The sequence below is a fragment of the Carlito syrichta genome, unplaced genomic scaffold (assembly GCF_000164805.1).
Source record: "Carlito syrichta isolate Samal-C Ts95f unplaced genomic scaffold, Tarsius_syrichta-2.0.1 Scaffold312893, whole genome shotgun sequence".
Taxonomy (NCBI): Eukaryota; Metazoa; Chordata; class Mammalia; order Primates; family Tarsiidae; genus Carlito; species Carlito syrichta.
The window spans coordinates 641,008-658,090 of record NW_007256989.1 but is presented as its reverse complement, the minus strand read 5'-3'; the positions used below and the strand labels follow the sequence as shown (position 1 = coordinate 658,090).

The 17,083-nt window shown below is 41.3% G+C and overlaps 1 protein-coding gene across 1 annotated transcript in view; it reads left to right on the top strand.

Moving 5' to 3' along the window:
• Positions 1-16,808, top strand: part of PTPN14 (protein tyrosine phosphatase, non-receptor type 14) — a 189,759-nt gene extending 172,951 nt beyond the window's left edge. Inside the window, exons 13-18 of the mRNA XM_021718594.1 lie at positions 929-1,072; positions 2,612-2,830; positions 6,185-6,313; positions 8,544-8,778; positions 12,252-12,415; positions 16,231-16,808. Of these exons, the coding sequence (XP_021574269.1) occupies positions 929-1,072; positions 2,612-2,830; positions 6,185-6,313; positions 8,544-8,778; positions 12,252-12,415; positions 16,231-16,359 (1,020 nt within the window). The 3' untranslated portion in view covers positions 16,360-16,808. The remainder of the gene's footprint in view (positions 1-928; positions 1,073-2,611; positions 2,831-6,184; positions 6,314-8,543; positions 8,779-12,251; positions 12,416-16,230) is intronic.
• Positions 16,809-17,083: the final 275 nt, after the last annotated feature.

Sequence of the window (17,083 nt, the reverse complement as noted above, 5' to 3'; positions counted from 1 at the left end):
AAAGTGAGTAAAGAGAGATTTTTTTTTCCCGTACCTCTTGTCAGTTTCAGAGACATGAGAAAGCGCAGGAATCTCCTAACAACTGACCCTAACTGATCCAGTTTCAGAGTAGAAGTTCAAATGGAAAGGATGGAAATCAAAAAGACACAAACTAGAGCCACCAAGTGTAAACATCAAAATCTTTCCCTAAGTGCTCTGCTCAGCCCGCACATCTGCATTCCTCTATAACTTGGTGGCATCAGTGAGGTCCCACCACAGACTTTGTGAGCCACTGCATCCATTTTTGTGGGCCCCCAGATGAAGCATAGTGAGTTCACTAAACCACATCAGCTCTTATCTGGGGAAGATATCATCATCAGGTACCCCAAAACCAGAGGTTCAATGTGGGATAACATCCTGAGCGTTATATCCTTAAGGCTGCACATCTAGCAAGATTTTTCTCTACAGTCGTGTGTGCCTGTATCTCTTGGTCAACAACACAGCAAACTGTTTTACAGGTTTTGCCCCATTCCATCTGTGCAAAGGCCCATCACGGTAGATGATTGAATTAGATGATTCATGTGACTCTTGTCTCTTTTCCTTGTCCTGTCTTCCTTCACCCCTTATCTTTCTGAAGTGTATTTATTGCACATACCCTGTTTGTGTGTATGTGAGCCCTATGGCAGGGTGTGTCTGTAAGGAGTCTTTTATTTATTTGTCTACCTGGCTAATGAATTAATTAATTAAAAATAAAAGCTCAAGAGTCCTGTAGGAACGAGTTTCTGCGGGCATAGTAGGAATAATGGAAAGGCTGTGTTTGAATTCGCCCTACTCATGGTGATTGTCTGCATTCCTTGGCTGGGGAGCTACAGATTTGGGGAGATTAAAACACATTCCAACATTCTACTGGTATTAGAAACAATGAGAACATGCCTTTTCTTGCCACAAGAATCTAGAAAAGCAGAAGATGGCAGGCCTGGAGGCACAGAAGAGGCCGCTGATGTTGGCAGCGCTGAACGGGCTCTCAGTGGCTCGAGTCACAGGGCGGGAGGAGAGTCGAGTTGATGCCACCAGAGTTCCCATGGACGAGAGGGTAAGTGCTATGTTCGTCAAATGTGATTCATTTTCTGTGGTCTTAGGACCTCACAACATCCTCCTTGCCCAAGCATGCCAGCACTAAAATGTGTTTGATGCATTAATTCTTCAATTTGAGATTAGAAGATTGAGCATAACTGTGTTGCATTAACTCAGGCCTTTCCACCATCTGATGTTTCTTCTTTCCAGTCTCCCTGCTGTGTCAGGTTGGCAGGTTGATGCTTACCTAAAACCACCAGCCCCGAACAACCTGTATGACCTGATCAAGTCACTTAATTTCTTCTTTTTTTGAGTTGGAATCTCACTCTGTCACCCAGGCAGGAGTGCAGTGGCATGCTCATGGTCACCCCAGCATCGACCTGCTGGTCTCAGGCGATCATTCCGTCTCAGCCTTCCAAGTAGCTGGAACTACAAGAGTGCACTACCACACCCGGCTAATTTTTTGAGTTTTTGTAGAGATGAGGTCTTGCCAAATTGCCCAGGCTGTTCTCAAACCCATGGCCTCAGACAATCCCCTCACCTCAGCATCCCAAAGTGCTGGGATTATAGGCTTGAGCCACTGCACCTGGGCACGTCACTGAATTTCTTTGGACCTATTTTTAAAATGTGGAAGTTGAACAATTGCTATAGCTCTCAATGTCTGATTTTTTAAAAATGATTCCTGTTTCTTAGGAAGTAATCATTTTACCCATGCATTTATAGAGTTTTTAAAATATGCTGTCCCCTTATATGGCTATAAAATGTAGCTGATTTTTAGTTGTTAGGAAAAAGCATTATGAGGACATTGGCTTTGTTTATTTACATTTATTTTTTATATTTTTTATTTTAACACTCCCAGATCATATACTGAAGAATTTTGGTTCGAAAAGCAGAAAGTAGTTGCATGGTAGTATTGTAAAGGTGAAGAAGTTCCTTTAGTACCCGAAGTTGCTGTCAGAAGGTTAAGAAACAGGTTGTATAAATTTAATAGAGTGCTAATAACATCAGGGTATTAGACTTCTGCCAGTATGTATCTAGAATTAGAATGTATTTAGAGCCAGAAGGAACTTTAGAAGGATTCTTTAATTCAATTAATATTATATTAGTAGTTTGGCCAAGGAGTGGGGAAAAAAGAGGGGGATTTAATCCTTGACAGTATAGAACTGTGGAACAAGAATCTAGAATCTAAAAATAGCTTAGTAGAAGCAGCTCTGTAAATGGAGAAAAGGATGTCTGAATAATTAAGATTCACAATCTCCTTTTCCTTAGGACTTTAAACAGAGATATCGATAGCAGAAATATTGATTTTTTTTCAATTTCAGCACTTGCCAGTCCTTGCAGATTCATTCTACTTACGGTATGAGTGAGAAGGGAAATGGCTAGTGAACAAGAGAAACTAACAACGTGGTTAATAATGAAACCAAGCAATCAAGTATTAGTTGTGCATCTTGAAATCCCTTGTTAACACTATCACTGTCAGTATGTACAGAAATTTGTTTGTTTATTGGAGTTCTGGAGTAAGATAATTGAGAGAGCTGAAGATCCATTTCTGTTGCAGTTCAGAACCCTGAAGAAGAAGCTAGAAGAGGGAATGGTATTCACAGAATATGAGCAAATTCCAAAGAAGAAGGCAAATGGCATTTTCAGCACAGCAGCTCTGCCAGAAAATGCTGAACGCAGTCGAATCCGTGAAGTTGTCCCCTATGAGGAGAATCGTGTAGAGCTGATACCAACCAAAGAAAATAACACAGGATACATTAACGCCTCCCATATCAAGGTAGGAAGACAGACGTATGGCAAGTTTTGTTAATGATTGTTGAGTTAAGGGTAAAAATACAGGGAAAAAATGTATGGGCTGCAACTGTGCATTTTGGCATGTCCCCAGACCCTTAGGGAGTGTTTTTGAACTCCTATGCTTTTCTTAGTCAAGTGGAAGGGCATGTCTGTCACACTGCAGAGAGAAGGAAGTCTAGCAGCCTGAGGAAAAACCTTGGGTCAGCAATTTCTGAAGCTTGCTTATTACAGAGGCTTTAACTTTGTCTTCTCTCTGAGAGCTGTAACTCTCCCCAGGCTCACAGGAAAAAATTGAAGATTGTTCTTTTCAGTTTGTAATCAGCAGATGATGGAGACTTTGGAAGCTACAGTATTGTAATTACTGTCACTGAATTGTTTTCATGTTCAATAGCAACAGAAACTATCATTTCTCCCTTGTAAAGCTGCAGGCTATGCATTTTACTGCCAGAGCCCCAATTTGCATGGTATATAGAAGAGTGGAGTAATTTATACCTAAACTATAAAAGTGTAATTAATATTGAATTTTGCAAGATTTGCCCTGTTTGTTAGTGAATTTGTGTCATTACATTTTTGTTAATATTTAAAATACTTCAATTCATCATATCTCAGTGTTTCATAGTCAGCTCTACCCCGGTTAAAATTTGGAGTTATGGATACATGTGTACATATAGTTAAGTATTTCCTAAAGTGCTTACTCAGATCATACTTGTTTAGAATGTCACCATTTGCTCTGAACTCTGAAGTGGGAGGATTTGTTCATATATTAATATTAAAGCAGTTATTATAGGAAGTTTTTAAGTAATACAAGATTCACATTAATAGTCTATTATGATCAGTAGCCTCTAGAAACCTGATTCCAGCCTTGTGAATTTTATTTCCTTTCCTCATTGGGCTTTGCATCTGTAGCAGAATTATAAGCAGATTTCTTTGAGCCTCTAAAGTATAGTTTGGTGTATTGGTTATAACTAGTTTTGATACAGAAAATGAAAAGTATTCCATGGTTACATATAGTGATTTTGTGCACTGAGCATAGATAACCACATATATAAATAATTAGAAAATATATATATGTGGTTATCTATGCTCTGTTCAGTGGCTCAAGCCCATAATCCCAGCACTTTAGGAGGCTGAGGCAAGAGGATTGCCTGAGCCCAGGGGTTCGAGACCAGCCTGGGCAACTTGGCATGACCTCATCTCTACAATAAATACAAAAATTAACCGGGTGTGGTAGCGCATGCTTGTAGTTCCAACTACTTGGAAGGCTGAGGTGGAAGGATCACCTGAACCCAGCAGGTCAATGCTGGGGTGGCTGTGAGCGTGCCACTGCACTCCAGCCTGGGTGACAGAGTTGAGACTCCGACTCAAAAAAGAAAAAGAAAAAAAAGAAAATATGAAAGAGCAACAATCATAGATTATATTGCTATAAAACATGAACATGTTCATGAAACATGAGCCCCAGGAAACTCCTAACTGGTGATGGTGAGTTTCATGGGCTTAGATGAGATTTTGAAATAATGACCAAAGTAATGCCCTCAAAGATGCAGATCACACAGCTGCTTCTTGATAGAGTGTCTGAAAATCTTACATAGCAATATTATGCTACCTTCTTTTGGCCAAATCTCTTCCATCATTTTCCATCTGCTCTCTGGAAAAAGCTGTCACTCTGCATAAACTGTGCCCACTGGGTACTGTTAGCCAGGAAACATTCCCTTCCTCAGTATTCTCTGAGGTCTACATTTCATCTTGTGGATCTGGGTTAGACATGGGTGCATTTTATAGACCCATAGAGCTTGCAAGAGCTTGCCTTGTGTTTTTGGAATAGAGATGTATATTTTGCCAATGTTTTCCCTCCTGGGTTCCAAGCAACCGTTAACACAGGACAGAGATTTATTTGCTCCAGAGGTGGATTCACATCTGTGAAATCTACCTCAGTAGCACTGGTGGTTGTGTTTTTAGTGCAGTTTTTAATACTCTCCTGTCAATACTTGGAATATGCTGAAAGGCCCCAGGCAGCAGCATTCTCTGGAAGTATTTATGGTTCCTATATGTTGGGTGCCAGCGAGGCTAATGTTTAAAATCACAATTCCACAGATAAACCAAACTCCTAGCCAGCAAATATATGAATGTTATCACCCACCAGTACTTGGAAAATGGATTTTTCTTGCCAGCTTTGACCTAAACATGTCTTGTGTAATGAGACAATAACTAACATTGTTTTTGTTTGACTCAAGTTAGTACATAGTTTCATAAAATAAATGAGAGAAAAAGTTTCAAACAATGATCACTTCATTGCTTCTAGAACTCTCTGGAGCTCTCCACTGCATGGATGTGTAAGGGGCCTCACTTTGCAATATCCAGGTACAGGAATGGAAGAGACAACAGAAGGAATTCCTCCAAAGGCCACCATTTTACCTTGATAACATAACCTTTAACACTTTGAGTACAACTTTGTATTTATGATTCTCTGCAGATGGTATTTATAGCTGCAGAATTATCCTCCCACAATCATCCTGTGCTCCACAGGGTAATAATTTTTATTATCCAAAAATCACCTCACGACTCTAATTAAACTGGATGCTTTCGTTGGCACAAGGTGAAGCTATTGATAAAATATTATGTACTATTGAAAGTGCCTTTACAACATTTCCACCATACATGGCACCACAGAGCAGCAGTGACAACAGAGGTTGATGACATATTTTATATCAGGTCAACAGGAGAAAGATATTGTTCCCAAAGGGATGATATTCCATGGTAGATTTTTTTTGTTGTTCAGGAAAATGCCATGGAGCAATGTTTTTCAAACGGAATCACAACACAGTGACGGAGTGTGAAATCAGTTGTGTTCATGGCCAGTTGTGGGGGTGTGTGTGTGTGTGTGGGGGGGGGGGGGGGTAATGAAATTGGCTAGAATAGAGAAAGGAATGGAAATTATCAGAGTACCTTGTACATAGTAAGCATAACTTATTTCTTTAACATAAATCCTAAGCTATACAGTACATATTCATATAATAGTGTGTGTACATCTAATGTGTATACACACACAGATATGGTTGTATGTGTCTATAAATGTTTTTCGTGTGCACTGGGTTACATAGACTGTGAGTTGCAGAAAAAAAGATTAAACAAATATTTTAATAGGCTTGAGTGGCAAAAAGTGTTGTTATGTGAGAATGTGTCATTAGCCATCTATGGCATCAGGGTTTTTGTTAATCGCACTAACCCATTTGTCCCAAAAAATATTATCCAAGGTTTTAAGGTAGATACAGATGGACATGTGGTCAGCAGGTAATTCTGTCCCGGATGTTCATTGACCGATACTTTCCTTGGTTTCCAGGTGATGGTTGGTGGGGCAGAATGGCACTACATTGCCACCCAGGGGCCCCTACCACACACATGCCACGACTTCTGGCAGATGGTGTGGGAGCAGGGCGTGAATGTGATTGCCATGGTCACCGCAGAGGAGGTAAGAGGCCTGACCCTTTCAGCGTCCTCCCTAGGAGAGGGAGTGACCAGAAGATGGACTTTGTGCTGGTGACTTTGCTACCCCACCCTCCCTCCTGCAGTACTGCTTCTCTGCAAATCCTTTTCTCTTAGACATGCGTCTGTTTTCTCTTATTACTTCCAGAGAGAGTTGTTTTCCTCCAGAGATGATTTGTTGTTGTGACTTTTTCTCCTCTCGTTTTCATCTGGCTTTTCATTCTTTTCCTTGGATTGCCGCGCACTAAAATGGAAACAAAGCAACACAAAACCCTAAACAACCAAACTTCCGTTCAACCAGCTGACTTTGTGTGCCAGACAAAACAGTGATCTTTCCACTGGAATTTGAGAACCTCAGACTGCTCTGAGCAAGTCAACATGGATCCCTAACCCCGAGCACCCCAGCTCCACATGCCACCATGCTTATCACCTGAAAAGAGACCAGAAGCTGTTGTTCCTGGAGAGGCCTCCATTCTTTGGGGAAAGAAAAAAATATCTTTTTCCTCTTTTGCCAAGCCAAACACGGTTTTTCTGTTGTAACTAGAGAACTCTGTGTGGTGTTATAAAAACTGACATACACCACCAGTCGATCCAGTCGGCTTTGAGCTTGCTGCCTTTGGGGAAAGAAGTGTTGTGTTTCTCCTCTTGTCAAACTCTCAAAATTTTTTTTAACCACCTCATTTTCTTTTTTTCATTAAATTCCAACATATGTTTTGAAGTCATTTAAGGAACTAGTTTCATGTGTTTTTACCAATATCCATAGTATTGCAATGCCTCTCTCCTAGCTGTGTTGAAGGAGTCAGAAACAGAAAGAACTGGGGGAAGAGAGTCATATTCCCTTCATTGACTGTTCTAAGCAGTTGCTTTCCAGAACAGTCTGTTAGAAGATAATGGGGAAAGGGTCTTCAAGCTCTTTAAAGCCAATTGTACTCCTCTGGGCTGACCTTCTGTTTGACCTTTCCACAAAGAGAACGAATCCTCCGTAAAGCCTCCAGGGTGGATTTATCACCTTATTGAATCACATCATTGCAAGGGATTCATTCAATTAAACACAGTGTACCATCTGTGCTGACCTCAGGGGCACGTGGTAAACAAGACATGGCACCATCCCTGTCCCCATGGAGCTTATGTCTTAGCGAGAAGGACAGTAAAAAGTGAACAAATAAAGGAATTTCAGACAGTAGGAAATGCCATGGAGAAAACAGAATAAGGTGCTGGGAAAGAGAGTGACTGGGGGCTACTTTAGATTAGGTGAACAGACAAGGCCTCTCTGAGGAGGTGGCTTTTGAGGCGAGACCTGAGTGACAAGAAGGGGCCAGCCCTGTCAAGACAAAGTAGTCTAGTGATCTGTGGGACAGTCAGGGACTTGTAGTCTTTTAAAACCCACAACTGATTTAGACACTCAGCAGAATTGTAAATTGAAGGTAAATCTATTTTCACAAGATTGGTAAATAAAGGAGGAAACTGTGCTTCACACTTAAGAGGACTCCATGAAACCAAATGAAGCTGGGCGAGGTTTTTGTATTCCCCAAAGATGCATTGCTTTCCTCTTGGGCTGACCATTAGAGTTTCTCTAAGCAGCCATCAGGGTTCCCAGAGCCCGTCCCCAACACCACAGCCTCTGTTCGCTCAGAGGCTACCTACTCCCTGCCCTGAATCTCCTCAGCTACCACCCCTCCAACTCCACCCCTACTCCAGGGATTTCAAAACTGTACTGGAGTTAAACATAGACCTCTTGCTCGTGACCTAGAATGATTGCTGGAATCTGTTGCTCCCTTGCTTGAGGCCTTTGGGTGGATGGCTTTCCATTGTCCATGGAGTGAAGTCCAAACTCCCTGCCATGCACTGTGCAGCCTTTCTGACCTCCTTTCCTACCTCCTGCTCCTTCACCTGCCTCATTTTTTAGCAGCTCTGAAGATCTTTGTTTCTTGAACGCACAGAATTTGTTCTGCCTCTGGACTTCGGTCTTCTGTCTAATATTAAACTGCACCTTAGTTGTGAATCTTTTAAATTGTGAATATTTTAAATTGATAGAGTTATTGTAAATCTTACTCTTGGTCTTAACTAAAATGTATAGGCTCTGCTGTGATAGACACTGCACAGTGCTACCAAGTTAGTGATTTAGAAGCTATTTTCTTCTATCTTTACATTTTAGGATTAAGAGAATGAGAGCTTCCCCTGACTTATTTCCAGTTTTGCTTTTGTGTGTGATTTAGGAGGGCGGACGAACCAAAAGCCATCGATATTGGCCCAAACTGGGTTCCAAGCACAGCTCAGCCACCTATGGCAAGTTCAAGGTCACCACAAAGTTCCGAACAGATTCTGGTTGTTATGCAACCACAGGCTTGAAGGTCAAGCACCTTTTGTCTGGGCAAGAAAGGACGGTGTGGCATTTGCAATATACTGACTGGCCGGATCATGGCTGCCCAGAGGACGTCCAAGGATTTTTGTGTAAGTTTTTTCTTTCTAGTCTGTGTTTTACCAGCCTGGATTTTAGCAATTGCATCAGTGTTCTGTCAGTTGGAGGTGAAATGGAAAGGATGCTTTCTCTTAAGTGACAAAAGTATTAAAACATGAAAGTATATGTCGCTTTATTACTATGTAGAAGAAAGAATAATAATACATGTCACTTATTATATTCTGTTTACCTCTTATGCATATTAGCTAAGACTGTGATAAACTGATTGGTTCTACCTCGATATAGACCCTTAGCTACTCATTCAGTCAGTAACTAATCTGACATGTGCCACAACAGAAATGAACCTTGAAGACATAATGCTAAGTGAAATGAGCCAATCACAAAAGGACAAATATTGTATAATTTCACTTATATGAGATACCTAAAATAGGCAAATTCATAGAGACAGAAAGTAGATGAGAGCTTACCAGGGGCTGAGTGAAAGAGGATTAGAGAAGTAATGGGTGCGGTGTTTCTGGAGCAGTGAAAAGTTCTGGACATGGATGGTGGTGGTAGTTGCACAGCACTGTGAATATACTTAATGCCACTGAACTGACACTTATAAATGGTTAAAATTGTAAATTGTACATCATGTGTATTTTAACACATTAAAAAAGAGAAATAAAATGTAAAAATAAATAACTTTTTTTAATTTCTCATGAAGGTTTGCATTTCACAAGCCCTGTATTTCCCTATAGAGTAAATCTCAGTACAAAGAATTACTAAAATCAGTTTGTAGATTTTAAAACTGAAATATGCTCAAAAGACTAATTCATTAATTTACATATGTATTTTTTTATTTGTGATACGGTTATTTTAGATACGAATTCACCAGATTATATGCAGTATTTTATTTGAAAGGCCAAAAACCGGGTGTGTGCTCACTATGTGCCAGATATTGGATCAGGCTCTGAGAACACAGAGATGAAACTGACTTCACACTCTTAGCTTTAATGATATTCACAGTCTAATGGGAAAGACATGAGATCTGATCTTGTGTTCTGCTTTTCAGTGGTGGCTGCTCCCGCTTCTGTCCACATGCTTGCCTGTCATGTGCTTGTGGAGAAACCCCATTCCTTACTTATTCAACTAGGAAGGAGCCCCCAGTCTCCCTGCAGACTTGACACTTGCTCTGTGACTGACTCTCCAGCTAGGGGAAGACCTGTGATCACCATGAAGGGTCCATCATCTAGATGTTGGATCATGTCAAAACCTTGATTTTATTTTGATATTCATTTAAAATGGGAGGTGCAGGCAGGGGAGAAGGAGAGGAATACAGAGAGAAAGGAAAGGTTTTCAAGACCTAAAAATACTGATTTACAAGGTCCAATGGAAAGATTCTGATGTGTACTTATTCATCGTTACAGGTATTTCACTTCCATGAAAGTGATGATAATACCTGAGAGGTTGGACACTGAAAGCTGAGAACAGAAGGATGGTTGAAATCAAAAGATCTAGAGCAATATCTAGAGAAGTGTATTGATTTGCCTGAGGTCAAATGGCTGGTTATCTGTAGTTTGAAATATTAATAAGCAGGGCAGTGACCTTTGCAGGATTCTACTTCTAACGGTGCTCTTTTTATTCCTTTTAGCTAGTCTTTTGTTAATTGGCTTATTAAAATTTTCTCTAAGAAGCAGAAAACGGAAACAATAAAAGTAGACCATTCACCAGTTGGCTAATAGCTCTGATGAAAGATTGAGCTTATAAAGTGCTTAAAATTATAGTCAGATCTTTTAAATTGGAGCCAATTTAAGGAACGCCTGTCAGAATTACTGAAAAATATAGAGAATATATTTTTAAAATGTAAGTTTAGTAAGTTACATTTCTACGAACCTCAATATAAGTATGCCGTACAGGGCCTTAGAAATGTTGGCTCTTCGTTTCTTCTAGGATTTAAAGATTTTTGCCCATGTTTAAATGAGATTACCTGGCTGCAGAGTACCTAGGCCAAATTGTCTGCCACCCTCCAGAACTCTTCACTGAGTTATAGCTTAAGGAGCTTTGTTAATATGATTGGTAGAAGAGGCATCCGTTGAGTCTAGTTTCTATGCATTACATGAAAAACTCCATTTGAAAGTGGCATCTGTTATGTTATCCAACATTTCTTTTTCTTCTCAAATTTAGCTCAAGTAAAGCTTTGTCTCTCATATATGAACAGTGCCTTTTGTCTGACAGAATATTCAGTTGCCTAATATCTTTTCCCCATTGCAGAAAAATTGTGGAGAAAATTCCATGCTCAGTATTTAGCTCGTGTTGGTACCCAATAGTAACTACTCTCTGTGTTCATTTCAGAGTGACTTCTTTTGTTTTGTTCTATCTTGTTTTACATTACTACTATTTTACTAATATTGCTATGATTAGTACTATAACTAGTACTAATACTACTATTATTACTACTAGTCACCATCATTATTGTAGCAGCAGTAATAGTAGTAGTTGGCTTGTTTGGTAGACTGCGTCAGGCTATTTTGAATTTGATGAAGTTATAAAGTAAAGTGCGGGTTCTTATTGGTTGTATATAAACAGATGCTTTGAAATTACTGAGATAGTTTGAATATACATTTTTCTCTTCAACAGTTTAAGCATTTCCCCTGTAGTTCTGTTTACTTTGTTGCATTAGGATGAGGTTCTCTGAGTATCAGGAACCTTTAAACCTGTTTCTGTTTGAGCTACTGGAAAGATCTAAATCACTAATTTACTTTTTTTGGACTGTCTGAGCATTACATTTGTATACTTTGCTCTTTTGTCATGGTTACAAAAAAAAGTCATTAAGGCTTGTATTGCTGCAATTTTTCTTTTGCGCCCAATTGGAATCATGAACAGGCCCCTGAGCAGCTCCGCTGAGCCAGGCAGATGTTGGAAGGCATGCAGGGGTATCAGGACCCCCTTTATCTCACACACATGTTGCCTCCAGAAGGGGGACTCATCTTGAGCTACTCACATAACCCCATGCTGAAAAGCAGGCTCCCCAAAGTCTACTTTAAAATCTAACAATGAAGTCAAGCCTCAGTTGACATTCACTCATCAGTGAGGGGAAGGAGGAAGGGGCAGATGGATGCTCTCGCCCCACCAGAAATTGGCTCTGACAGGCGGGCGTTTCAAGGGGACTTAGCTGTTGTTCTGATCCCAGTCTGTTAATAGTAGGAATTGCTGTAAGTAATGTCTAGAATCATCTGCTTGGGGGACTTAGGGATTTACAGAGGGGAAAACAGAATTTAATTTTTAAAAAAGAACTATTTAATTTAAAGAACAAATTCTCCCATGGACTAATTGACTCCCAGCTGGTCCTTTCTGGATCCAGGACTGTACAGTGGGTACCAGCCAAATAATTAGAGTCTTGTAAGAACTGTAAATTATTGTCCCTTTTTTAAAAAAGATTCACCATGAGTTCTCTCTACCACCCCCCCACAAGTTATATGCAAAGCCATGTGGGACTTGGTAACAAGATTTGCATTTTGTCCTGCAGCCTACTTGGAGGAGATCCAGTCAGTCCGTCGCCATACCAACAGCATGCTGGAAGGCACCAAGAACCGGCACCCTCCCATCGTGGTCCACTGTAGTGCTGGGGTTGGAAGGACCGGTGTGGTCATTCTGTCTGAGCTGATGATCTACTGCCTGGAGCATAATGAAGTGAGTCATTCTGGCCTTCTCTGTGAATACTCCACCTTGAGGACAAATCTATACCCGGACCAAACCTTTGCCTGTACCCTTTCATTTGCAGTGGTTAATTTCCTTTCTCCTGACCAGAGATTTCCAGACCCTTGGTTAACGTTTATAGCCTTTCTTATCTTTGGCCTTTCACTGCTTCATGTAGATAACCAGACGGCATAGAAGAAGAAATGAGCATGTGCTATAGGAAATACAAAAGCTAATTTTAATCAGTGTCTACTCCCAGAATTCTGTAGCATTTTTGTAGATACCCTAGTTTAATATACTTTTCTATGGTAAATTATTAATATTCGGTCCCATATAGTTGAAATGCATCTTGCATTTCTAGGATGTGTTTTGGCCTAAATCCTATATGAAAATATGTCACCTTGGAAAATATTTTTCATTAAAAGGGGTTGTTTGTTTGTCTAGACTGGCAAATGCGTAGTGTACCAGAGCAGGGTATATACTTCGAGCACACAAACATCCCTTGACTGTGCATAGGCTGGCTGCCCTAGCCCTACTCCCAAGATTGCTGTATTGCCTAGACTGTTCTCGAACTCCTGGACTCAAGCAATCCTCCCACCTTAGCTTCCCAGAGTGCTGGGATTACAGGCATGAGCCACTGCACCTGCCCGATTTCTTGATTATTTGCTTCCCTAGTCCTGTCTTTACTAGATGTCTCTCATACAATGAATAACTTGCCACTAAGTCCCAACCCACCCATTGATAGGTAGACAGAATTATATGAAGTGGGATCCGTGTGTGTGTGGCTTGAGCACGTCTGGTCTCATGCTGGTGGTACCAATGGATTCTGGCAAAGGGAAGGCCTCATCATCACCTCTCTTAGATGTCTGTTCCTCCCCATATTCCCCTTATTTTCTCCATTCCCTGTGTGCTCTTCCTCTGCTCCCCTCTCCCCCTTTTCAACTCGCGAAGCCCTTCTGTCTGTCTTGTCCAACATGAAAGATTGTTCTGTTCTGAGCTCTGTAGAGACCCATCAAAGGCTGAGCCTCGAAAAGGCGATGACATGAGGGCTCACTGAACGCCAGATGTTATTGGTCCGGTAAAACAGACAGCACTTATCAAAGCCAGAACAGTTCAGAGTGAGGGATTTGGCCAAGAGGGCCTCCTGCAGACTTGGTGAAGGCTTGGGGTGGTTCAGTGCTCTATGGTGTGTCCAAACATAGCGGATTTCCTCAATGCCCACCTTCATGCCAGAACATTCTTTGCTGGAACGTGGTCAGTCCAAAAAGAACTTCTGTTCCCATGGATATTCAAAGATAGCAAGATGACTCAAAGATAGCAAGATGACTCATATTTTTCACTTCCCTTCGCCTAGCACAAGTATAGCCAGTCTTATCTGTTGCATTTCCCATGGTTGCTGTTGGTGGGAGGTTAGGGGATAAAAATTCTCTACTTTGTTCTGATGCTGTTTTAAGCCTGGCTAGTAAGATTCAAGCCCCTATTTCAGGAGGAGAGTGAAGCATGTTTAGTCAGTTGGTTTGTCTTTTTCACAAAGATTTTAACAATAGGGAATTATGTGTACTATTTTTCTCCCTTCCAGACTTCCCTGCCTTCTTTCCACAGCTTCTGGAGTAGCATACTTTATATTTTAGTCCATAATTCATGCAGTTTTAATTTTTGTCAGCAAAATAGCTTTTCTTTATCTTGGCGTCTTCCCTCTTAGTCTCATTTGAAACACAGAAAAGTTGAGCAGAAACAATGAAATGCAGACGCTTGTAGTGAGGTTGGCGGCTGCGATGTGGAGAGCTGACCCAGAGCCTGTGTTCATAACTCATGTGGGAGCAGAGCAACCTCATTCTCTGTGTCCTTGGCTCATCCATGACCAGTACAGATTAATGCTCATCGATATGATATTAAGTTCATTGTTAGGTGGCTATAGTTGTATATCATGATATGGGGTCACTTTGGAGTAAGATTTAGTCAGACTCACTAGTTACTATATTTTGATGGAGACTGAAGATTCACATGCCTTCTTTTTTCTTTCCTTGTTACCCAAGGACTTGACTTTCCCCTTTTGAGTCAGTGGTATACATTCCTTAGTTGGTTTGGGGAGGAAATGACTATTTGGGATGGTGTATGTATCATAATGACCCACTTTGGAAATAGCTGAAATTATTTTTCAAGGTTTGAAGGTTACCAAGTAAGGCTTGCTGCTGAGTTTTTTATTTTTATTTTACTTTAAATGCTTGCTCAGTTCTTGATAACTTCATGGGTGGCATCATTTGCCCTGGGTTGAGAGCTTCCAGAGCAGAATGAATATGCTAAAGCCACTGTGGCCTGGGCAGTTTGGGGATGCTTCAGCTGCATATGCTTGGCTGGTCCAGGAGGACAGACATGGTGCAAGTAAGGCTGAGGGGACACCACAAAAGCCTCTGCTCTGTCCAAGCACCCATGACCACCATGTTAATTTCCTTCCATTGATAAGAGTTTTATACTTTCAGAGAATTCACACATAATCAATCTCATTTCATACTCATGATGTTTTTCAGTTAAAGGTTTTTACTTCAAACAGGACTGGTGTTCAGAGATGGTGCTTTGATGTTTTAAAGGCTTACAGGCCAGGTGCCATTGCCCACGCCTGTAATCCCAGTGCTTTGCAAGGCCAAGGCCAGAGGATCACTTGAGTCCAGGAGTTCAAAACCAGCTTGGGGAACAGAGTGAGAGCCTGTCTCTACAACAACCACACCAAAATTAGCTGGGTGGCATGCGCCTATAGTCCCAGCTACTCAGAGGATGGAGGTTGGAGGATTGTTTGAGCCCAAAAGGTAGAAGCTTCAATGAGCTATCCTCTCACATTGCTGCACTCCAGCCCAGGCAACAGAGTGGGACCCTGTCTAAAAAATAATAACAATAAATAAACAAAGGCACAAACATAAATTATCTTCCTTGATCAAAATTGTAATTTTATGAGATAGCAGGGACAGGCATAACCTCATTAATAACATAATTATTAATGTTAATAAAGGAATAATGAGTAGTTTTTGTTAAGCACTCCCTGTATGCTAAATACTTTACATGCATTTCATCATCGGTTCTACAAAGTGAGTACCACTTATTACCCTGTGTTATTGCTGAGGAAATGTAACTAACCTAGGCAAGGTCACACTGCTGTTAGAAGAAAACATTGTCATCCTTATTTTACAGGTGAGGAAACTAAGTCCCTGAGATGCGTTAAATTCTGTCACTGGATTTTTTTTTTGGAGTCAGAGTCTCACTCCTGTCACCTAGGTTGGAGTACAGTGGCACGCTCACGGCCACCGCAGCCTCGACCTGCTGGGCTCAAGCAATCCTTTCGCCTCAGCCTTCCAAGTATCTGGAACCACAGGCGTGTACCACCATGCTGGCTAATTTTTTTTTTTTTTAAATTGTAGAGATGAGGTCTCACCAAGTTGCCCAGGCTGGTCTCAAACCCCTGAGCTCAGCCAATCCTCTCACCTCTACCTCCCAAAGTACTAAGATTACAGGTGTGAACCACCAAGCTCAGCTCTGTCACTGGGTTGTGCCAGAGTTGAGGGTACCAATCAGGTCTAACTCCAGCCTCCCTCTTTTCTCCCTTAGGTTCGTCTGTATTTAAAATATCACACAGTGGCACATGACAACCAATTCTCCAGTTGCTAGTATAAACTTTGCTTTGTAAAACCTAACTGGGGCAGAGTCCCTTGTTTGTATGGGCGTGGGCAGTGGGTGAGTGCTTCCAGGGGAAGGGAATGAGGGCTGGCCCAAGGGAAGTGTCCTTCTCAGGGTCTTGTGCTTTCTCTCTCTTCTTGCAGAAGGTGGAAGTGCCCGTGATGCTGAGGCTCCTCCGGGAGCAGAGGATGTTCATGATCCAGACCATCGCCCAGTACAAGTTTGTCTACCAAGTCCTCATCCAGTTTCTCCAAAACTCCAGACTCATTTGATCTCCCCGATCCAGCTCCTGGAGGAGGAACCCAGCTCCATCATGCAGGTGGCAAGCCACCTCCAGACAACATCTGCCCCCCCTGTGGGGGGCGGGCAGCTGGCAACAGGCAGGCCTTGGCTCCCTAAAGTCAGGAGCCAAGGTTATTCACACACACCATGTATTATTTTATATGAGATAATTTATTTTTTCCCCTTTGGAATAACTTTTGTGAATTATTATAATGCAGTTTTCGCAATAATATAGTACTTTTCATTTGAACCATATTTTGACTGATCTGCATTGTAATACGGTCAGTAGAGAAGGTCGCCTGGTGGATCATTTTTGGGACAGAGGCATAAGGGAATACATCTCTAATGAAGTCGTAGCCAGATTTGTAACCAACCCTGAAACCTATCAGCTTGATTCATTCATCGTTCATTGCTTATGTCCAAATCAAAGATGGCAAGAAAATGAATTCATCTTGAAATATAAAGAAAATGGCCTGAAGATTTAAAAAAAAAAAAAACATTATTATATTTTGGGGCTCATGTACCTTGATGGACAGTCGGTTTCCTCTCTTCTTCATTTAGGCCCTCATCCATAGTAATCTCTTCTCCCCCTGCACCCCCTCCTAACCTGACGTTCCCCTGAGCTTGAGTTAAAGCTGGGAACAGCTAGAGAATATGGTCCCTTTACAGTACAGGAGTTGCCATCTTTCATACTAAGGAGCCCTGTGCTGTATT